General features: G+C 32.1%; 1 protein-coding gene across 1 annotated transcript; it reads right to left on the bottom strand.

Annotated features, from left to right (window-relative positions):
- Window positions 1–274: 274 nt before the first annotated feature.
- LOC111697171 (kinesin-like protein KIF26A) lies at window positions 275–24222 on the bottom strand. Its single transcript, XM_023467074.1, has 14 exons — window positions 24027–24222; window positions 20664–20706; window positions 19667–20180; window positions 16834–16921; window positions 16059–16160; window positions 13868–14001; window positions 12436–12560; window positions 10769–10835; window positions 10347–10420; window positions 9025–9084; window positions 8134–8292; window positions 6774–6858; window positions 2847–3320; window positions 275–405 (listed from the first exon to the last, which is right to left on the bottom strand). Exons 1-14 carry the CDS (start codon window positions 24077–24079, stop codon window positions 275–277), a joined length of 2109 nt encoding a protein of 702 aa, XP_023322842.1. The 5' UTR covers window positions 24080–24222.
- Between the last annotated feature and the right edge of the window lie 630 nt (window positions 24223–24852).

The following is a 24852-nucleotide window of genomic DNA, read 5'->3' as shown; positions in this document are numbered from 1 at the left end:
CTTTTATTTTCGTTTTTCAAAGTTTTTAACTGAAAAAAATGTTAAATTCCCGGAAAAAGAACGTAATCTGTGATCTGTATACTACACAATAAAACAAGACATTCTTATAATGTTTCCTTTAGCCGGCCTAACGGCTGGACCGAATGGACTAAAATTTGTGTGTTCACTCATGGGAAGCCTGGGGGTGACATAGGCTAAAAAAAATCGAATTTTTTATTTACTTTTTTTTTTAATTAATAAAAGAATTTCTCACGGGCAACGCCGGGATCTTCAGCTAGTTTATATATATATCAATATCCAGTACATAACATGTAATATTTACCTGGTTATCATTGTACTGAACTGATATCACATCTTTATCACAGACTGGCACAGTATCCACCCATAACTCTTCCTTACTCACACCTAGAGTAGGTTATCATAATTTAAATGTACAAACTATGATATCGTAAATAAAATATATTGGAAAATTTTCTTCATAAACAGTTAGTAAACATGTACATTTTACAATATACAAAATGAGATGTACGTGTATATTTTTTACAAATGTATATTGTACAATTTATGTACATTGTACAAAGAACCTATAATAGTTGTACAAGCATGAATTGAAAATAAAGAAAGTGCTGACTACTGTAAAACTAAACTTTATTTTTCATTCTAGCTTTGTAGAAAAAAAAATTCTCAGAATAAACAAAAAATGTTTATTTCAGATAAAATGTTCACATGTAAAATGTAAATGAACCCAAATTTAGTAAATTTGTCATTTTTTCAATTCTTAGAATTATCAAATATGGCTTGCTGGTATTTATGTGATTTTTTATCGAACAACGCTAAACTGCAATTCATCAGATTTTGGACCCAAAAAAAACAACAAAAAATATATTCTTAATCATTAAAAGTGTTGAGTGAGAATCCCTTCTGCGGGATGATGGATGGCATTTATTCTACATTTAAGTTGCAACATCCCTTTTGTATACTGTATTAAAATATTGTAAACAAGGAGCATACTCCCAGAGCCCAAAACTTAAGACAGAGTATCGTTAGTAAAACCAGTTTTAAAACCCGGGTTTCACGAAATGGGGTTAGGCACTTTTGTGATTATCAATATTTTTGTAATGACATATTATTTCTTCAGGTTTTTTATATTATCCATTTTTTCGAATCTCTAAAATCAAAATCTACACAAAAGTAAAGACCCCAAAAAGGAAACTCGGGAGTTTTGTTCAACGACACTCTTTTAAATTTCGGCCTCAGTCTTCAAGTTAACCATGTATAAGGATGACCATGTAAAGTGAGTTGTATCGGAACTTTGTTAAATCTAGGAGCTTTTAACTCATCTGAGCGTATTTGGTATGTAAAATTTTATCTTTATTTTGTATTTCATTATTGTATTTGATATTTCTAAGATATTGTATTTTTCAGTGTATAAATAACAGAAGAATAAAGACTAGAAACCATTGGTACCAGCGCATCTGTGAGATTAGACTATGATTTCTACATTTGAAATTTGGGTTTTCCGATTTATGCTCAACAAAAAGAATACAAGATTCAACAGGCTCGAAAGTTAAAGAAAGCAGATCATAGAAATTTTTCGCTTTATAAAATGTTTTTTTTTAATTTCTCTAATTTAGAGGAATGATATGAATGTTAGATATTGCATTTTTGATTTAATGTTTGTAATTTAGTATTTGTCAAGAAGTCCTAATATACAAATATATATTTTATATTTAATTTTACCCCTCTAACCAAATTTCATGATTAAAATTCCATCTCAATCCTTTCATCCATTCATATTAATAATCGATTAATTTTAGTGTGTCCAAAAACTTGATTTTGATATTGCATTTTTTTTCATCCCGAAATAAAAACTATTTAGAATCATCAGTATTACCATTAATAGCATAGATTTGTCTAAATGATGTGCGAACAACTAATAGATACTGTTTGAGACACTGTTTAGACAATTTGACACATGTTACTATATCTAGAGATGGGGATATTCTTTATCATTTCATTGCTTAAAAATAGAGCAACGAAAAAAAATATTTAAAAAGTTTCTTTGCTCAGCAAGATAATTTTTACTCACCCAACTTTTGAAAACAAAAAACGTATTGTATTTAATACTAGCTGAAGGGCCCGGCGTTGCCAGTGGAAAAAAAAAGATAAAATGTCGAAAAAAAAATAAAAGTTTGAGGAAAAAAATTTTGAACTTACTTTAGCCTATGTCACCCCCAGGCTACTCATGAAATATTTCAGCCCATTCTTTAAAAGTATAGATATGCTGTATCGTATTTGTGTTACGTTTTGGTGATTTCAAATCGATGCCCATCTGTAGAACATTTAATAGGATGAAACATATTGTAGATCTATTAGTAATGTAATTTTTTCTTAATTGTTCTATTGCTGATCCAGGGCGAATGATAACGGAGAGGGGGGGGGGGTTTAACGGAAGGAGGGGGATTTACCCTTCCAGCTAAAAGAAGAAGGGGTTCTCTTGTGTAACATCATTTAGACAGCTATAAAATTTCACGTGTATTAACCAAAAAATATATTTTATCTCTCCATAAAAAATTAGCTGGCCTGGTTTTGAAATGACACCGATTCTTATGCTCTCTGTAACCTCAAATGGCTGAGATCTTAGAAACCNAATGCCTTTAGGGTTAAGAAAGTTAATAATTTCTGCCAATATGTTTTATTCTTTGTGGTATTACGATGTTGAAAACTTTTAGCTAAGCTTGTTTTGATATGACGTCACCAAACTTGACAGGTTTTATTTTCATCATTTGACAGGTTTTATTTTACTTAAAATTAGATCTTAGAATTATAGGAAAAGGGATACTAACCTGAAGATTCAGATTTTCCAGGAGTTTGGTGTAAAACAGGAGTAGGAGGTTGTTTATACCCTGCCACCTTCCCATACAGGGGCATCTTCCCCTGGGGGTTCCGGGGTAGGGAACTATATCGTTTACCCCCGGGGGAAAGTAGCCCTGATCCTCCTGACCGCGTAGAGGGTGCTCTAACCGGCGTGCTGGTGTGGCTGGAGGGAGGGGATTGAGAGCTGAGGGAGTAGCGGGGGGAGCATGATCCTTTACGGTCCAGGGAGCGGTACTTTGAGGGGGGCAACTCAGCCGTGCTGCCCCTTAACACCCTGGACATCATCCCCCTGTTATCCCCTGTAAATAGGGTGGGTAGGTATACAGGAGGGGATTCTGCATCTGTCCCCTCCTCGTCCCTCGGCCCCAGGTAGATCACGGTGTCGCAGGACTGCTCGGAGGAGGACGGGTCAGTAGAGGTCGTCATGTCGGAGCTGGAGTTTCCTAAAATTAAAGAAAAATTATTAAATTTTCTTGAACACTTTGATTAAAGGGCGCTGTGCGTTCTCTTTCTAGAAATAAATACATCGTAGTAGCAGATTTTCCTGTTTGTTATTTTTGAATTTTCTAAATTTGAGAAAAATAAATTTGATTAGGCTTTTATTGGTTTATTGGATACTAACAAACAAACAAACCAAAAGGCAGAAAGCAGTAAAATGTAGATATATATGATACAGAAAATGCTTGTCCTTTATCCTCTGCTAATGTTTAGATTAAAAGTTTTGCATTGATTTCATTTCTGCAGAGTTTTAGTTTGGTCTAATTTTGTCTGCAGTACTGTGCAAAAATATTTCTGCACACATATAGAACCAGAATTTAATTATACTAATTCTATTAACCCATTCTTATTGAATATATAATAAAAAGAAAATAAACTTTTATTATGTATAAAGCAAAAAGGTTCTTCCTGAAACTGATTGTAAATGTTCATATTTAATCATTTTTGTTGTGTAAAAAGCTATGTTTGAAATTGGAATAATTATGCTTGAATTCAATTTTTATACGATTAGGAGTTAAATTTTTTGTTTTGGAAAAAAGTTTTGAAAATAATTTAAAATTATCATTTTTCATAATTAATTCTACTAAAGGCCATTAAAATTAATATTAAATCCATTTTTAAAAAACATAAAAAAAACTGTGGAGTGTGTGGAAAGGGTCCAAGCTATAATACTATTTAAATAATTATATCATGTATTGACAGAAAGGGGGGAGGGTAGAAGGGGGGAGGATGGGGAGGGCACTGGTAACTAATGTATTCCCCGCAGGGGGTAACTAAAGAAATAATACAAAATAATAGAATTGTAATTATGTAACATTATCCAGCCATTTTTATATTTCTTTTTACAATCTACAAAACTTTTTGTTGAAAGCTAAAATAAAATTTTCTTGATATTGTTGAATTAATATAAAACAGTGAAAGAATAAATAAAAAAGAAAATAGCTGTAGTTTCACATTCAAATAATCTCTTCATAAAGGCACAATGCAGCAAAATCTACCAGATTCTATATAGATAGATGGATAGATAGATAGAAAAAACGGTAGAAGTAAATAGATAAATAAATGTGGAAATGGATATTAAGTTAAATTTAGTTGGGACAGAAATAACTTGAGAGAACTATTGATATTAATAATGGGACCCTCTGTTTAAATCTGATTCACAACGGCACCCTTTCAACAAAAAGAAAAACTAATGGAGTTGTTCATTTTTCACCATCTGAAAATTGATTTCTTTCAACTGTGGTTCTTCTGAAGATTGATTCGAATTATACTGGTTACAAAATACTAGTCCACAGCAACCCAAAAATGTCAAATTATTTGGTACAAATAAAGCGTAGGCGTAGATGTATCTTATCACCCCAACCTACCAGAGGGTATAGTTGATCTATTCTCTTCTCCCTGTAAGGTTACTATGTGAAGTATAGGATAAACTTCTCATACAAACTTAGGCAAACTTTTAAAACTTTGCTACAGCTTCAAGACGTAGGAGTATAATACAGTTTAGGGACGTAATATAATCAGGGGAGGGAGTTAACGGTGAGTTTAGTTCTATGTATGTAGTATGTTTTGTGTATATAAGGAAGAAAAAAATTATCAATGTTGTTTTATCGATTTTTTAATCTAAATTCAGATATAAATAGATACACTAAACATTTAGGAAAAATTCATAAATATTGATAAATTTCATTTATCTACGAATTGATTCATGCTCAAGCAATCTTTATGGGTAGTTTTTATAAAGTTCCTGGATTTATACATAAACCTGCGTCGTACACACATAATTTGATGTATAACTTGAATTTAAACTTTAATTTATATATATAGATATATATATAGACCTACAGTGCACCCTGCAGGTCGCCCTGTATAAAGCAAGAAGCTACAATATAAGCCAGTATATAAAGGAAACATCAGTAGAATTTAAAACAACTAAACAATAATCATCATCTTTATTCTTTGTAGTGAGAAATAATAAAAACAAATCTTATACAAGTTCAAATCCTAAGTGCTAAGCATTACAAATGTGTTTATACCGTGCAATGAATTAAAAGGTAAAAAAATTTTGCATAAAGAAATATCATCTGATAAGACGTAAAAACTGGTCTCCCCCTCCCCCCCACGTTTATTACTTCAAAAATGAGAACAGAATATTTCAAAAAAAAATCTTTCTTCTTTATAACATATAAGGTATACAGTACAGTAAAGTTAGAAGGGCGGGTCGGGGATTCAAAAAAAACTTAAAATAGCATTTAACTTGTATTTTCTGTAGCTTTAACGGGCCTATAATTAACATTTTTGAAAAACACTCTGAAAAATTTTAAAAGTATATTATATGCTGAAAAACAAATACACCCCCATCTCAATTCTATTGTCAAAAATGGGTGAGGGGTATTGAAGCCCCCCCCCCCCTTTGTACTTGAATGGCCCAACCAGGATTAAATAAGATAATTGAAACATAGATATTTGAATTTCATTAAGACGTGCGCGGAATTTAAACAGTGCGCGCTGTTTCTTTAATCTGGGCGCGCAAAGTTGAAGTATGTAATTATCCGTCGTATACTTTACATTTTTCAGCAGCTTTTTATACTTCTGTCGGACACTTTTACCAGTATAATTAAGTCATAAATATAATATTTTCTTGTGTAAAAAGTGAAATATTCAGGACGTATTTCAGTCTTAAATTTAAACAACATAATAAGGAGAACCTAAGATTAGACTAAAAAATCAGAGCAAGGTAAAAAAAAACTGCAAATGTTCTAAAAAGGGGTTGGGTCACAAATTACAAAAATTACCCCAGATTTCCTTGACCAGAGTCATTGATACTTTCTGTTGAAAATATTCCAAGAAACTCAAAATTTTACAAACTTGAAACTATTTTCAGTTCTTTTTAAATAAAACTTTTAATCGTTTTGAAAAGGTAATGTTTTCTTAATTTAATATTTAATACCCTGTCTGCAGTTTTTAAAGTGCAAAATATACACTGTACTGAACTTTACTGCACTGTACTTTACTGTATTGTACTGTTCTGTACTGTACTGTACTGTACTAGACTTAACTGTACTATACTGTACTGTACTGTAGTGTACTGTACTGAACTGTACTGTACTGTACTGTTCTGTACTGTAATGTACTGTATTGTACTGTACTCTACTGTACTGCACTGTATTGTATTGTATTGTATTGTATTGTATTGTATTGTATTGTATTGTATTGTATTGTATTTTATTGTATTTTATTGTACTATATTGTACTGTACTTTACTGCACTCTACTGTACTGTATTGTATTGTATTGGTTTGTACTGTACTGTACTGTACTGTACTGTATTGTATCGTATTGTATAGTGCTGTACTATAATGTACTGTGCTGTACTGTGCTGTACTGTAAAAGTTGACCTACCTAAGCCTGGTATCCGGTTTAGTCTGACCAATCTCCGATTCTCATCTGAACTCCCAGATCCGGATCCTCCAGAACTACCTCCGGCCTAAACAAAAAATTTATTATTTAAAAAAAATGTTTTCTTACTGATACAGTTTTTGTCCAAACCCACAAATAAACCTTGGAAAGAAAAGAACAAAAAAGTTTTGTATTTGCATGACAGCATGGTATTAAATCTGATTTCTGGTCAGATTCTCCTCCCTGACAGTAGTTGTATGTACCCGGAGTAAATCCTGAACCTGGGCCTGGAGCTAATTAACCAAGTTTAGATTCTCCGCCCGCAGTTCCACTAGTCTCCAGTAGTTCCAGGATAATTAGAAAATTGGAAACCCTAGTTCTACTTATACCAGGAATAGTAAAAGGATAACAGGGTCATGAACTGTATAAGACACGTTGAAATAAGTTAAACTTTAAGAAAAAGTTTTGTTGACAATGAAAGACAATGAGAGGTTTTTGTTGATGTGAAACATTAAGATTTTCTAGTCAATATTTAAGTATTGAAAAAGCTGTGAAAAATTAATTTACAAGAAAAGAACATTTGTAAGACTTTGTTAACGTTAAATTTAGAACTTTAAAAATCTATTTTATGTTAAAAACTTTACAAATTAAAGATTAAAATGCAAATATAGAAAATTGTATTTTAGTTTTAGTTTTTTCAACTTAACATCATGTATAGACTTTGCTATAGATTAAAGTAAATACAGCGAGGTTTACCATATATATATAAGTAGAAATAGATAGATAGATAGATAGATAGATAGATCAATATCTGAGAGAAATTGTTTACACATTTTTTCTTTTCCTTGCTCAATGACAGAAAATAAACATATTTTCGATTCCATACCATGATGATAATAATGTTTAAACTAATATGCATATTACACAGAGTACACAATGTAAACATAAAATAAAGAAAATATATCCTAGTCAGAGATACAGAAATACAAACCCTGCTATTGTCTTCAATGTCTAAGCTGGGTTAAAACAATGCAGTTGAAAAGTTCAACTGCAAAATCTTTCTTTCATCTAGTGTATACAAGATACAGTATACACATTACACAATACTGGATACATGATACACAATACAGGATACATGATACACAATACAGGATACAGTATACACAATACAGGATACAGTATACACAATACAGGATACAGTATACATAATACAGGATACAGGATACAGTATACATAATACAGGATACAGGATACACAATACAGGACACAGAATACAGAGCACAGGATACAAAGCACAAGATACATGATACATGATACAGGATACAGGATACATGATCCAGGATACAGGAAAGGATCTTTTTACCTTCTTTTTCCTGCGAATTCTATGTATTCTACTGGCGAGCTGTATTGTGTGAAGGGTCTCAGAGTAGTGAGGCGGGGAGGGGGACACGTGGGCAACCATCCCCACCAAACTCTTCAGGGGCGCCAGGCAGTCCTTCAGAAGGCAGGTCACCCTGGACTCCTTTATAGAGATACCAACATAGATATCAATATATTAATATCAAGGAAAAGAAAAACTCAAATATTTAAACTTTTTTATCATTGCAACCTGATGGTTTAAATATTTTATCTAGCAGTATTCAGAGTTTAAAATATTTAAGATCTTTGAAATATCCAAGGTCTTCGACATTTTGATGCAAAGATAAAGGAATAAGAAAATCAGAGTTTGTGGCAAATACTCAGCTACTTTCATTCTTCTCTTTACAGACCAGGACCATCTTGCTTCTTTTTTCCTTGTCATCTACCCCCCCCCCCCTCCACTCACTTTTCACCCACCCAGCCTCTGTAACCCCCCTCCCCCTCCCTAAGTTTGGTGACAGGCTTCAATAATTTAACAAGAAAGCCCAATATTATCAACAATTCAAACTATATTCCAGCAATAGAAACAAGAGATAATGCAAATCATAGAATAAAGGGAATCACCGCAAATTTTGTTAAAGTTACTTCTGCTAAAAAAATTCCGTCTGTTTTTAATCTCCAATTTTGCTAATGTACAGCGATCTACGAAAAGAATGCTTCAACAATTGAGACGGGTCCGACTTTAAAGGCTTGCGAAGCCTTTGTATTTGGTTTGCCATTTCTAACATATTTGTATAATTTTTAGCCCAGGGGTTGAAGATTTCAAAGGTGAAAAATGTTTAAATAAGGATATTTTAGTTGGCAGTGTTTATTAATGATATACAATGATACACACCTTAAATGGTAGATGACGCTGCCCGTTTAATATCCCAAGAATAACATGACCAAGACCAGCCTAAACAAACACAATTCAAAATAGAAAAATATTTATATATGTTTTATTCATATCTATGAATAGCAATAAAAACCCGATGTCGTATTATATGAATAGTGAGAAGTTGTTGTTAAACTGTTGTGAATGAGAGGAAAAAGTAGTTTAAATAGTTATATGTAATTAAACTGCTTCTCAACATTTATTAGATCCTACCCCTGGAAATATTAGATTTTTTGGTTTAAACTGATTCAGTTGCAGAAAATGTTTTTCAAAATCTGCAAAATATCTTTATAATGATTTGGGTACAGAAAATGATTTTTAAAAGAAACTTTTTTATCAAATCTGCTAAATATCTTTAGCCCATTAGGGTTAATTAATGAAGTTCACAAAAACCAAGTTTGTATCTAAAAGTTAAGACTATGTTGATGGAAAGGATAAACAATGTGTTGACCGGACAGTTTAACATATTTTTAAGGAAACAGTTTCAGGGAAATCGACATTTTGGGGGATTTAGGTTTAGAATCCTAGGATTCTTGAAATACCAGGTAAAATGAACGGACACATAGAGCAATTAGTCAGTTTAAACATATACACCTATACTGCTATATACTGCTAGCAAAAGAAACTTTTCGAGACAGAAGGGGAATAGACAGGGTGGGGGGGGGAGGATTAGAGAAAGGGGAATGGAAGAGGGCGAGAGGGGGGGGTAACAAAAGTATAACAAGGAGAATATTGAAAAAACTTTGTCTTGTTGAAAATAAAAGATTGGAGAGGGTATATAGGAGAAAGAATTTAGAGAGATATTGAGAAAAATGCTTTTTCCAATTTTTCCAAAAAAATCTTCCGTAAATATTATAATGATTTGTAAGGCTGATTTTAAGAGTATATAAACACTTCAGAAAGAAAGTTAAAAACATATCAAGGATGGATTCATTAAAACAACGTACAATAGAGGATGTAAAATGTATCATAACAGATTTAAGAAAAATCTAAATTTGCGTGGTTCTTTATATTCTAATTGGCAATTAAACAAACGCAATGTGAAAAAAAACTAATTGTTAGCTTCTACGTTTTTATATGATTAGCAATTTATAACTATGACTGAAGTATAGAATACGTGATGAAGGCAATGTAAGCGTGCAAAATCAACTTGTCACTTTCAAGTTCAGTCCAATACCTGAGTGATACTCCCTCCTTTAGTTAGATTTCTCTCACTTTAAAGTTCAGTCCAATACCTGAGTGATACTCCCTCCTTTAGTTAGATTTCTCTCACTTTACAATACCTGAGTGATACTCCCTCCTTTAGTTAGATTTCTCTCACAGTGCCCGAAATCTATTAGATTCAACCGACTTTTTCCTGGAGTAAAATTTTTTTTTAATGCTTTCTGCAGAAAAGACTTAAGTTATGATTTCAATAATGTAATGACCACGAAAGACAGAATTTGTGAACACAGACCCATTTATATTTTTTAAGTAACTAGTATACAGCTATTGGTTTTGAAAGAACATCAAATACACATTAGAAAACAGTCTTTTTATCAGTTTAATAGTATAAAAATAAAATTGTAAAACATCACTTTTTTACGAAGGTGTAAACTAATAAACATAAAGAATAGTTTTATCAAAGGCATAAAGTTAATTAAAGTAAATTTATGATAAAATTTTCCTTTAGAAATATTTGAAATTGTTATGCATAAAAGTTTACCAAGATATTGATCACTGTTGGCAGTTTGTTGATAAATATGAAGACTCAACATGAAGTGCGAGGTACCCTTAAATAATATTACAAGGTTAGAAACTTGACAAAATATTATTCTTAGATTTTAAACAGGGCTATAATTTAATTATGAATTTTATCGCCCGTTGACCAACATTACCGACCTAGCTATGATTCCTCCAACATTCAATGGGATGTTAAGTTACTTCTCTGTCAATTGGGACATTTGAAAAATTACATCCGCTTTGCGAAGTTTTTATAAAAAAACCGTGAATTTTCATCTCAAAAGACGATAACATTACTAAAATTTACGTTTTCAGGAAATCAAAAATTCTCTTAACTTCCCTGTAAAGTAATTAGTAGTAAATAATTATTGTTATTTTCTTTGATTTATTTAGATTTTATGAAAAGTATTCAAAGAATACACAATGGAAGGAAAAGCCAAGCCTAGCCCTACCATATCGACTGACTAGCCCTACCATATCGACTGCCTAGCCCTACCATATCGACTGCCTAGCCCTACCATATCGACCATATCGACTGCCTAGCCCTACCATATCGACTGCCTAGCCCTACCATATCGACTGCCTAGCCCTACCATATCGACTGCCTAGCCGACTGATCAAGATTGTGATTTACTCGATGTGCATAAAGAAAGTTCTGATCAACAAATAAAAATCCTATTAACAGGAATTAAGTTTTGACAACAAACTCTGATTTTCTTAATCCGTTATCTTTGCATCTCACTGTCGTAGACCTTTGATATTTCAAACTGTTTATGAATTAGATTAGATCAAGTTTAAAATGTCATAAGTTTACATCATCAGGTTGCAAAGATATAGGTCTTCTTGTGGCAAAAACTCAGTTCCTTTGTCCAATACTGTCCTATTGTACCCATTTTAAAATTTGCAATGATTTCCTTTTAACAAATAGGTTCAATGAACAAAGAATAAACATTATGCTTTTAGCAAAAATAATGAACTTTTTGACCTTCTCCTCTCCCCAATTACCCCACCCCTCCCTCTTTATGTCGTAGCGATTTTCCAGTTTTTGTTTCGCTGATTATCAAGCTTAAATTCACATCGTCTATGTAATCACGGTATAGAAAGGTCAGGGAACAATAACTTAGATTTCAAGTAAAAACAATAATTGACGATGGTTAACAAAAGTGCTTCAATTTTTCATTAATAAACTAAGCTTTAATTTTACATTAATAAACTAAGCTTCAATTTTACATTAATAAACTAAGCTTCAATTTTACATTAATAACCTAAGCTTCAATTTTACATTAATAACCTAAGCTTCAATTTTACATTAATAAACTAAGCTTAATTCAATAATTACTTTTCCCGAACATTTTCTGCTTGGCCTATCCAGGTAGAGCATGCGCAGTCTGGTTAGTCTGTGGATCGGGTTATGATTGATTTCCATTTTGTATATGAATTTCTAAAAGTTAATTTTGAACACTTTTTAATTTAAATTGAAGGGTTAAAGTAACCCTGCTCTTGCGGAAAAATTAAATCAATATCATGTTTCGCAGAGTTAGCTAGTAGTTTAAATCATTTTTTGGCTTAGTTCAGAAAAGTTTATTCAATTTGTTTTTGGTCTGTATATTATATAATTAACGTGTGTGTAGCTGAGAATTAAAACTTCACCTGTGTACTATGTATTCTCCGAGCCAGAGCATAGTCCAGAAGATAACCAGCCTTCTCAGCTGACGAAGCTCGAACTTCCGTCAAAGATTGGAAACCAGAGCCATGAAGCTTAGACTCCAAACTCACTAGAAAAAAATGCTTAGCCTTCATACTCACTAGAAAATAATATTCAAGACTGTACAATAATTGTACACTGAGTGTACATGATTTCCAAATACCAATAAGATTAAAACCGAGGCATTTTATCAAATGGTAACTTTCCAAAAAATAAAAAATTTTCAAAATGTAAAATTTGTTAAGTTGCATTTGTCATTTAGTCAAAGATATCCTCACAACTATGCAAATTATGCTTCAATTTTCAATCAAGACTGGGTCGACTAAAAAGTGTCATAACGTTTTGGACTAACGGTTCCTTGCAGTTGCAACTGGTCAACCTAATTTAATGTTCATTTCAAAACTGTAGATATTGTTTCGACTTTAGCCTAATTAGATTGCTTGTAAACAGACTGCTGAACCAGTTTTTAACCCCAAAACCGAGTTCATTGTGTATTCCAGATTTTTTTCTACAGTAAATAGATTCACTTATGGCCCAGTGTTGTTTAATTGCAAGGTTATAATACAATGAACGTTAATACAAGAATAAATGCATCAGTGTTCATTCAGTATCCGAGGAGGTTAAAAGCATTAAATTTTGATAATTTTGATAATTCACATAAATGTTTCCTATGACCAGAATATTTTATTGATTTTTTATGAAAAGATGGATCCCATGTCAGGATTCGATATCCGTCTTGTGTTTACATTACCGCCCAGAGACAGTACACTGAAGTACAAAAGATGCGTACTCCTCTGAAATAACTTTCCTTGCATTATAACCTTGCCTAATTGCATCTTGATTCATTCCTACACTATAGAAATCTACTCTAGATCTCATTGACCTATTTGACATCTCTTACCTTGATGATTCATTCCTACACTATAGAAATCTACTATAGATCTCATTGACCTATTTGACATCTTTTACCTTGATGATTCATTCCTACACTATAGAAATCTACTCTAGATCTCATTGACCTATTTGACATCTCTTACCTTGATGATTTATTCCTACACTATAGAAATCTACTCTAGATCTCATTGACCTATTTGACATCTCTTACCTTGATGATTCATTCCTACACTATAGAAATCTACTCTAGATCTCATTGACCTATTTGACATCTCTTACCTTGATGATTCATTCCTACACTATAGAAATCTACTCTAGATCTCATTGACCTATTTGACATCTCTTACCTTGATGATTTATTCCTACACTATAGAAATCTACTCTAGATCTCATTGACCTATTTGACATCTCTTACCTTGATGATTCATTCCTACACTATAGAAATCTACCCTAGATCTCATTGACCTATTTGACATCTCTTACCTTGATGTTGAACCTCTTGACCTCGTAATGAAACTAGTAGGTCCCTCAACTCTTCTCTATTCCCAGCTATCTCCAGGGCGGACACCTTGATGGTTAACCTCATCCCTGTCTTCTCCTTCACCTCCTTCACGCACCTAAATATCATAATAATATTTATTATTGTTTTTGTTATTATTATCAAAAGAGACAACAAAGAGCGTGTGAGTAGAGAATTAGAAATGAAGAAATAAAATTTACCTTATCACAGTAAAAAAATTAAATTAAATCATAATTATTATCATCGTTAAATAATACAAAATCAACGTTAATTATTTAATCAATATATAATCTGAACTCTTTTCCTAATCATTTGAAATAAAAGTTAAAACAAGTTTTGATGGCAACTGTTAAAAATCCGTGTAGGTATTTATAGGGCTGGGCATATTCCTCGTTTTTTTAATCGTTCGTTCCGTTCCGTTTGTTCCCGTGAAAGAGCGACGCACAGCCCTAGGTATAGGGTAACCCATTGAAGTATTTGTAGGTATAGGTAGGGCTGGGCACATTACTAGTTTTTTAATCGTTCGTTTTGTTCCGTTCGTTCCCGTGAAAGAACGACGCACAGCCCGAGGTATAGGGTAACCCATTGAAGTATTTGTAGGGAATGAGTAATTACAGTCAGCATAAAAGAAGCACATATGTGTCTTGTCTTCACAAAGAATAATAAATTAAATGAAAACTTCACGGGGACTTTAAACATAGGAAACAGTGGGAGGAAGTGGGAAAGTTTTCGAACAGGTAACATTTGAAACTGGTAATTTTTTTAAGAACATGACAGGAACGTAAAAAAGACGAGACGAGTCAGTCAGAAAGGAAAAAGAGAGGAAAGAAAATCAAAATATAAATTAAAAGAAAAAAGAAAAAGAAGAACGGAAAATATGAAAAAACGAGAAATAAAAAGATTTTTGTATTATATAAGAATAAAAGAAGGTGGAAGGAGAAAGGTAAGATGCGAGGAAAGGGGGAAGGAATAAGAGGAAGGGAGATGGATAAGAAAGAAAAGAGAAGAAAAGGGAAGGGAGAATGGGAAAAAAGAGAAGGGGAAAGGAAAAAGAGGGAAGGAAGCAGGAAGAATAGGGAAGGAGAAAGGGGAAAGGGAAATAGGAAAGAAAGCAGGTGAAAGGGAAGGGGGAAAGGGGGAAGGAATAATATGGAAAGGAAAGGGTAGAAGGGGATTTCTGAAGAAGGGATGGAAAGCAAGGGAAAAGAAAAAACATGTTTCTGCCCAGGCCTGATAGTCGGTAACATGCACTTTATTCTTAAAAACCTTTCTTTGCTTATTAAATGCATCCGATCTATAGAGAATACAAACCCTTGTAACCCTGCAAACTGCATGGCTATTAAAGCTGTTTCCTTACTTTCTTATAACTATAAACATTTTACCATGACATTTATATCATAAACCAGGAGGTATTACCTTTATAATTCATTTCAATTAAAAACACAATTTCTCAGAAATTATTAAATGGGAATTTCGACGTAACTTCAAGTAACTCTACATTTAACAAAAGATTCGTTAGGGTTTTAAAAATAAGAAAGATTTTATTGTTTTTTTTTACAGAAAAAAAAGAGTTAATTTCTATTTTCATAGAGAAGCCTTTATTAAGAATGACTAATTTTATATTTTTCATCACATTTTCTATGACAAAGGTGGGTGTGCACTTGCCACTAAGGTGTCGATAAAAACTACTATATTTTAATGGCGCGTGCGATGAGCGCGGTAATTTTTCGCATTGCACTACTACTGTGAATAATTCCTGCAAAAGTTAGGCCGACAGCTCTGAAATTCGATAAAATAATCGCCTCCAAAGCTTAAAAAACTACAAAAGAAAGCTTAAAAAAAGATATCATGAAATTATGATGTAACATATCAATTTCTTCGTTTTCAATCATGGAACTCAGATCTGTTGGAATTTGTGAAGAAAAGAAATTTCAAATGAGTTAGGCCCAAAAAATCGTCAAAAATGTTCGTTTTTCAGAAAAGAACATTTTTTGAAGGTTTGTTTATAACTTAACTGAATATCCAGGATATAGATATAGTAATATAAACCTGAATATCCAAGACATAGATTTAAGAATATAAACCTGAATATCCAGGATATAGATTTAAGAATATAAACCTTAATATCCAGGATATAGATTTAAGAATATAAACCTGAATATCCAGGATATAGATGTAGGAATGATTCCAATGCTTCGACTTGATTCATCGCGTCCCAACATTGTAAAGCTCTTTCCAAGGTTAGAGTGCCCAAAACTGAAAATATAAAAAATATAGATATAAAGATTTTTAAATTCAAACAATATTAACAATATAGAAAAGCTAAATGGTAATGATGAAAAATGAAAAGTAAAACAAAATTCGTAAAACCACTGAAAGAAATAATAAATTGAAAACCTAAAGATAAAAAGTTCATAAGAAAACCGAACAGAGCGTTATAGATCCCAAAAGCCTGATTCACTTCTTAGGTCGGCTTCAAACCGGTTTTAGACCATGATTCAGAGATGATCGCAGAATTTTTCATACAGGGTGTCCCACGAAACATGACAGTGACAAAACGAAGTGAACGTAGTCTTTTTTCTTAGCAATAATTTACCCTTAGTAAAATTTAAATGTAAACGAACTTCTTAATATATCCGCTAATATTGATCAGAACAATAAACTACATTATGCAGATGCCAGGACTAGGAGAATTTTGTAGTTATTGTATCAAGAATCATACATGTGAAAGTAGGGTGACGATGAAATGTCACAAATATATTCAAAGTTCAAAGACGACTTTCAGGCCGTCGTGCTTCTGTCAAGTTTCGTGGGACACCCTGTATCAAAACTAGATCAGAGCTTAATCGGTCTTTTAAGCTAGTATTACCGATGTTAACTGTTAGAATACAATTGTCAACATTGTGTGACAGATGGGCATGACAGTTACCTGAAAAGTGTGGCATCTGTCCCAAAGACAGCGGACTGTATAAATTCAGGTAGACAGCTGGATGACAGCTCAGATTGAGTATCTTCATCTAAACATTACATAATTTACAACTTTTTTCTGAGGTCAAAATACATATCGGTGAAAATTTAAAAATGAATTTAAGGTGTCCAAAAGTAATAAAATTTAACTGACTGTTTCACAAAAAGATGATCTCTTATCACAGTGTCCCAGAATTATTAAAAATATAAACATTCAGTCACTAAGTGATAACAACTGTAACACTCTGTGCCCCAAAAAAAGTACACTGTACTTTAATACTATAACTGTGTCCCATAGTTATTACAAGTGTATACACGGTAATAACAACTGTATTCACAGACCACGTATCCCAAAGTAATTACAACTGTATATATACACTACGTCCCATAGTTTATAAAAATGCATAAACAATGTCCCGAGGTAATCTTCTTAAATGAATTGTAATGATAATTAATTCATTAAAGCTGCAAAATTAATTAAATTATTATTAATTGATTAATTAGAGAATTCTGCGAAGGAAAGGAACTAATATAAGTTTGACGGAAGAAAATCTGAGCTCAACTTTTTTAAAAAGGGATCTGTCTCTAATTTTACACTATCTATTCTAAAGATTCTGTGTATCTATAAATATTAAAGATATAGAATCCAAACAATAGTATTTTATTCAGTAGCCTTAAACAAATTGCAGCTGGTCTAAAAGTATAGATACTTAATTTCTCAAATTAAAAGGATCTGTAAAAAACAGTCACTTTAACGCAAAACACCTAACGAAAACGAATTAAAATGACATGAGTTAATAAAAAAGTTTAAGTCGTTTTATAAAGTTTACATCAACTATTATCTACATTTTTTATTTATTATAAATATAATATTATTTTTTTTGATTGCGTGTATCAATAAAAGAAGAAACATGATTTCTAAGCTACTTTGGATATTGTTACAATTAAAAAGAATCACAACTTTACAAACATTTTTTGTTTGATTTTATATTTTTCGAGCTCAAACATTTTTAAATTTGTTTTCTCAGAATACCTTAGAAAATTAATAAATTGAAAACAATGGAGAGGAATTTATTCTTAAACCTAAAATTTCTCATCCTTTATTCTTTGCAAGGCAATGAAAACCTTTGATAATTAAAACTTAGCTTATTTGATCTAGCTAACATACTTCAAAGTTTGAAATATCTAAAGTCTAAGACATTGGGTTGCACAGATATAGGAATTAAAGTTTGTGGCAAAAACTCAATTTCTTTAAATCCCCAAGAGATGTTTTAACAAATGAGTTGTAAAACTATTGAAAACCATGCTGAATTTAAAGAAATTTATTTTATTTATTTATTTATTTTATTTTATTTTATTTAATTTTATTTAATTTTATTTAAATCATTTTTTTTAAGTTTAACATTAAAGGACTTGATTCTTTGCCAAAACCCTATATCTGTGCAATCTGATGGTGTAAAGCTTTATTATTTCAGCTTAGATTATTTGATCTAACAGAATTCATTCAACATTGGGTTGCAAAGATATTGGGATTAAAAATCAGAGTTTGTGGCAAAGACTTAATTCCTTTGCGGGATTCGATCAAAACCAGCTTTTTATAAACGAATGGGAATTACAAAGTTCCCCAGTTTTTGTTTTTTAAAGGATGAAAGTCAAGATTGTGATTTGTTGAGTTATCCCTTTAATGCGGATGGTTTTAAATTAAAGAAAGGGAAACTACAAGAACTTCTTTTCAAGATTAAAATTCCTGAGATTTTCTAAAACAGTGTGAAAAGACATTTCTTGTCCGGGAACCTTTAATGGAAAACTTAATCTATTACTAGAAACTTCACTTGTAACTTTCAGACAAAACTTTTGGTTTTCCTCCGAACAGAACCAGTTGAATTCATTTTTGCAAAATAATATTTTTGCATGGATTTCATAGAAATTTTGTTTGCTAATTATTTTCAAATATTTTTATCTATTGATGCATGTAATGCAACTCTTTAAAAAAGATGTTAAAGAATATATGCCCTCTTTATATAAATGTCGTCTTTTTATTTATCTTTCTTACTACCCTCCGATCAACATTTTGGCACGTCATAATTTTATAATCCCCTCAGACAAATATGTATACTTCCTTTAGTCGAAAACAAACCAACGTGAAGGAACCCTTTTTTGGTCTCATAACATGTTTTAATAAAATATTTTGATTTTAAAATTGCCATGTTGTGAAGTTGTGAAGTTTCTAGTTTAGTATTTTAGATAAAGTTTTCAATTTCTAGCAAAATGCTGGGCTTGCAATAAACAGCAATTTACTTGTTGTCTTCCTGTATTTGGTAAAACTTTAACAGTTTAAAATGTTTAAAGTTTCATTAGAAATCCTTTTGTCCAGCAGCAAATACAAATATGAGGAATAAACTTCATACTTGGAAACTTTATACGGAGTGATTCACTTGCAATCCTTAACGCAGAAAGTGCATTTTATGCATTTTCTAATTGAATTTTATCGTGCATCTGTTGCAGTGCAATTGATGTCTATTTTAAGTATTGAATTTTCTAAATTTGAACTTATCTACTGTATAGATTCTAGCTGAAGTGCCCGGCGTTGCCCGCGGAATTTAAAAAAAGATTGCATTCTGAATCTGTCCATAACATACTCAGCCGGTTCCCCTCCCCCTGGCGATTTTATTTAATATGTCCAAAACAGCTACTCCTTACTTTAACCCATTCCTTAATTATTTTCTTGTGGATTTCCCGTATATTCCCAGAATTAATTTTAAATCCTTCAATTCAAAAGTTTCAATAGTATTTACCTGTAAAAACTCCATCAAACGCGAACATTCTTGGAGCCAGGACATCCAGGGGTTTCTTCTCAAGCCCTATTTCAACACTGACAGGTTTAGACCCAACCTTCTCCCGGTCCTGATCAGGTTTATCTCCGTCCTCAACCCTCTCCGGACCCAGGAGAGTAACCTGCTTCTTCTTCTTATCCATCTTGAAGAAATCAGCTTTACCATGCTCTAGACCACTCTCCGTCATAACCCGGAGATACACACGAACCTTCCCCAGCCCCTGGTTATCCCTTGGCTCCAGCATCTTCTTGAGTAGGATGCCCGGGGGAGGGGGTGGGCACCGACCCAGTATCCCGGCAAATCCGGTCATAAGATGATCATTCGATGGGTTCTGTTCGCATGATCGGCGCGGAGAAGCCGGAATACTCCCGCCCTTTTTATTCTTTTTTGCGAAAAAGGCGGCGGCGGTTTTATGCTGGTGATCTGAACCGACTTGAGGCGGCGGGGCGATCACGTACGCGGGGTCATATCTTCCCTGCTTGATCCAACCCTTCAATACTTGTTCTACAGTTTTTAATATTTCTCAATTCTGCGGCGGATAAAAATAATGTTATGTCGAGTATTCACGGCACGGAAATTAACATTTTTATGGAGTTCCACAACCCTCTGCGGGTAATTTTTCCACTTCACAACTTCTACACTTTTACAATTTTAATTTGGGAAAAGTATGAGTTATGAATTACTATGGGCTATAGCCGGAAAGTTTAAGGTCTACTGTCTTGGATCTAGAATCTAGGATCTAGAATCTAGAATCTAGGATCTAGGATCTAGAATCTAGGATCTAGAATCTAGGATCTAGGATCTAGAATCTAGAATCTAGGATCTAGAATCTAGAATCTAGGATCTAGGATCTAGAATCTAGAATCTAGGATCTAGGATCTAGGATCTAGGATCTAGGATCTAGGATCTAGGATCTAGGATCTTGGATCTAGGTTAAGTCTATGTATTGAAAGGGTTCCTGATTGTGAAGAGTTGATTGGTTAAGTACTGCTGAGTTGTCTCTATACACAAACATCAACAATAGATATTAAGATACTTTTCAAACCAGCAAACTGATTCAGGGATTCAAAAATCTATAACTGGTATTTTAGGAACTATAGAAGTAATTTCAACTAACTTTACATTTAAATTTTACATTTAAACCTTTATCCACAGTTAAAAATAACAATTTTTTCAGAGAGAAAAATAAGAAGTTTCATTCAGCCTTTATGTACTACAAGTTTATAGGGTATCATCGTGAATAAGCAAGGCCATATTTTAGAATTGGAGGATCACTTTAAGCCATATTTATTACTTTTAAATTATGGTATCAAATATTATATTTTACATTTAGATTAGTCAAGTTATTTGATTTCCTTATCAAAACAAACAGATTGGAATTTAATTTAATTTCAAAGTTTACGATATAGAACTCGATATTCTAAACATTAGGAAAATGTTACTGCATATTAAATATGATGTCCATCTTTGATTTAATAACAAGGAAACGTAATTCAAGAAAGTGTTTTTGAAGATTTATTTGTTCATTGAATCACAACTAAAAAAGATATGAAAAAATGTAGTAAATATGAATATATTTACTTTTATATTAATCTACATATTTTCAAGATATTTGAATATTGAGTCAAATATTAAATATACATCTATAAATATATATAGGTTGATAGATCAAAAGAAAATTCTTAAAAAGTAAAAGTTCCATTTTCATTGTTTAATTATTGATATTTTTTAACCAAATGTATTTTCATTTTTTACATTGGGTTTAAACAGCTGAAGAGTATCAATAGAATTAAACATCTCTGAACACATGAAATATCAAGCTAGAGCATTTCTTTATAAACACATTTTATAAACACAATTGATAAATTATCTAAAAATTATATTTTTGTTATATTTTTCCCCCCCCCCCCCCCGCTAGTCCCATCGATGTATCATTTTCATTTCGTATTAGTTATTGTGAAAGATTCGATTTAGTTTTTTTCTTCATATATTCCTTTAGTTTAAGGAAAATTGATAAAAAGAAAATGCTAAAAAATCCGTTATGAATTATTTAAGCTTGTTTCATTCCATGGAAAAATTTTCGCGGGTTTTGACGATTTGACTGAATTTTCATTGGTTTCATTCAGGAAATGCGCGAAATGAGTATGAACTTAAGCTCGCAGAAAAATGTCGAGCCTTTCTCGTCCATTTCTAATCCACTAAGATATATGCAAGCATTTTTTTTATATTACATATTGTAAAAATATTTTTAAAAAAAACTCTTCAGCAGTCATTAAATAATTTCAGCTTTAATGGGTCGTTAAGCATCATTTTACAATGACCCTTCATGTAATAGAGTGGCATGGTCGCTTGACAACGGTACACTTAAATTCTGTGTCGAATCCAGGGGTATTTATAAAAACATCATGAACACATGAACTGATTGGCAGCAAATTTTCATAGCTTTTTTCGTTATTATTATTTGTAAATTTGAAAAATACCAATCGTAAATCAAAGACGACCTTCACTCCGGAAACCTTTGAATATTTGATTCATGGTATTCGTATATAAGCGTATTCGTGTCCATAATTCATAATTTCCAGAACAATTTGCAAACTAAATTGAAACAGATTTTTGCAAAGATTGTCTTGGAAAGGAATTTTGGATTGGTTTGAGTGAAATTAAATATAAAGGCAACAAAGTTAATTTTAATCTACTTCGTCTTGGATTCTGCAAAATAATTTTAAATCTTATTTTTCTTAATTTGAAAACAGATTTCAATTAGCTCTCTGCTCTCCGAAGCGCTAGATGAATAGTGAGGAAACTAATTGATGAATGAATAATTTTTAAGAATATTTAACTTTTATAAAACTAAAAGTATTGGGTTAATTTTCTTGTATAATTCTTTATATCTGCTACACCAATACACAATATATCGGCTACACTAGCTTTATCTTTTTCACAATATATATCTGCTACTTTAATTGCTACACACTATATCTGCTACACACTATATCTGCTACACACTATATCTGCTAACATTACATCTGCAACACTTTATCTGCTTTACAGTAAACAAACATTATATCTGCTACACACTATATCTCCTACACACTATATTTGTAACACATTATATCTGCTACACACTATATCTGCTCCACACTAAATCTGCTACACACTATATCTGCTACACACAATATCTGCTACACTTTATCTGTTTTACAGTAAACACTATATCTGCTACACACTATATCTCCTACACACTATATCTGTAACACATTACATATGCTACACACTTTATCTGCTACACGCTATATCTGCTACACACTGTATTGGATACACACTATATCTGCTTCATACCATATCTGCTACACATTACATTTGCTACACACGATATCTGCTTTACAGTACAGACTTTATCTACTACATACTGTATCTGCTACACACTATATCTGTAATACACAATATTTGCTACACCGGCCATGTATATGCCAGACCCTATGCATATCTAAACAATTACATAAATATAGTAAACAATATTAAAATAGTTGCACATTTTTTATAACTTGTATGTGTATTTTTAGCAATAAACTATATCTTATCTATATTATATATATTTGCTACATCAACATTCTATTTATTTGCTACAAACTGTATCTGCTACACAGACACAAGATATTTGCTACACAATGAAGAAGGCTACATAGTAAACAGATAAAAACAATGTTATTTTGTTTATTTTCAGAAAAATCCTTTTCAAATATTCCTTCAAAACAGACTTCAATGAAAAACACATTTTTAAAAAAATATCGAAGTACTTTTTTCTAAAAATATTGCCTGAAAAATAAAATGCTTTACATGTAATTCTCATGAAAATAATGTTCTAAGTATAATAATATTATTTTCTTCTTCAGTCATATATATTATATATACTTCCAAGAAAGAAGAAAAGAAAATATTTTTTATATTTCTCATTTTGACAAATTTTTGACATTCAATATAAGTTTTGTTTGAATCACATAATACATGCAGACTTTACAGTATTTGCAAAATATTTAAATTTTAAATAGAAGTTTTAAAAATGTCTAATTAGGGTTTGAGAAGTGGCAATATTTAGACAATATATCTTTCAGTCTCAATACAGAATTGATAAGGAGAATAATTTAGAAATAAATTATATCAGATTTGATTAATTCATGAAAAATGTGTTTTAATTTTTGTTTATATAAAATTAAACATATTTAAATTTGTCAAACATAAGGGAAGAAGCGAATGAAGGGGGAGGGGCTTTAAAAACTATATAAAATAAGTATTTTTCGTTTTTGTTATTGTTATTGTGTCCCTGTGGCAAAGTTGTTGTGGATATTCTCCTGATATTCTTACATCTCCATTCATTATTAATCACTTTGTTTTCACCTCTCTCATCAAACTTAATAAATTATCACTCCGTAGAGTTTTGTTTTTACTGTTTACACTCTCCGTAGAGTTTTGTTTAGTTTGAGTGTGGTTTATATAACGGGCGCCTGTACAATGCGGAAGCAAAGCTACTACTGAAGTATTGAATCCCGGTCTTTCAGAGTATGCGCAATCAAAGCTATCTTAGAGTAGTGGAGATCTACGCAGTATCTCGGAGAAAGGAGTCTACGCAGCAGCTCCCAGGAGCTCGGAGATACACGGTATGAAATTGAACCTGTGAGATAATTGGAAGCATCAACGGAGGGGGAAATTGGGGAATGGGATGAGGGGGGGGGCGGACGGGAATTGAGGGTTGATTGTGAAAAGTTTAGTCATAGCAGTAGGATAGGGGGGTGGGGATGGAAAAGATTTATAAAAACATCATGAACACATGAACTGATTTACGACGAAAAATGTAACAAAAATTTAAATTAAACAAATTTAATGTTGATTGTCAGTTGAAAGGAATTGAGTCTTTGCCACAAACTCTAATTTTCTTGGATATACAGGATGGTTTTGATATACAGGATGGTTTGGATATACAGGATGGTTGGATATACAGGGTGGTTGGATAAACATGAGGGGTGATTTTTCAATATGTATCTCTATCTATCAATCAAAAGATACCAATAGGACTAAAGAGTACCCCTGGCATCAGACTTAATTCTAGGAATCAAGATGGTGAACCGTTCATTCATCTCGATATATTTTAA

Source organism: Eurytemora carolleeae, unplaced genomic scaffold, assembly GCF_000591075.1.
Source record: "Eurytemora carolleeae unplaced genomic scaffold, Eaff_2.0 scaffold128, whole genome shotgun sequence".
NCBI lineage: Eukaryota > Metazoa > Arthropoda > Copepoda > Calanoida > Temoridae > Eurytemora > Eurytemora carolleeae.
This window is presented reverse-complemented; position numbering and strand designations above follow the sequence as displayed.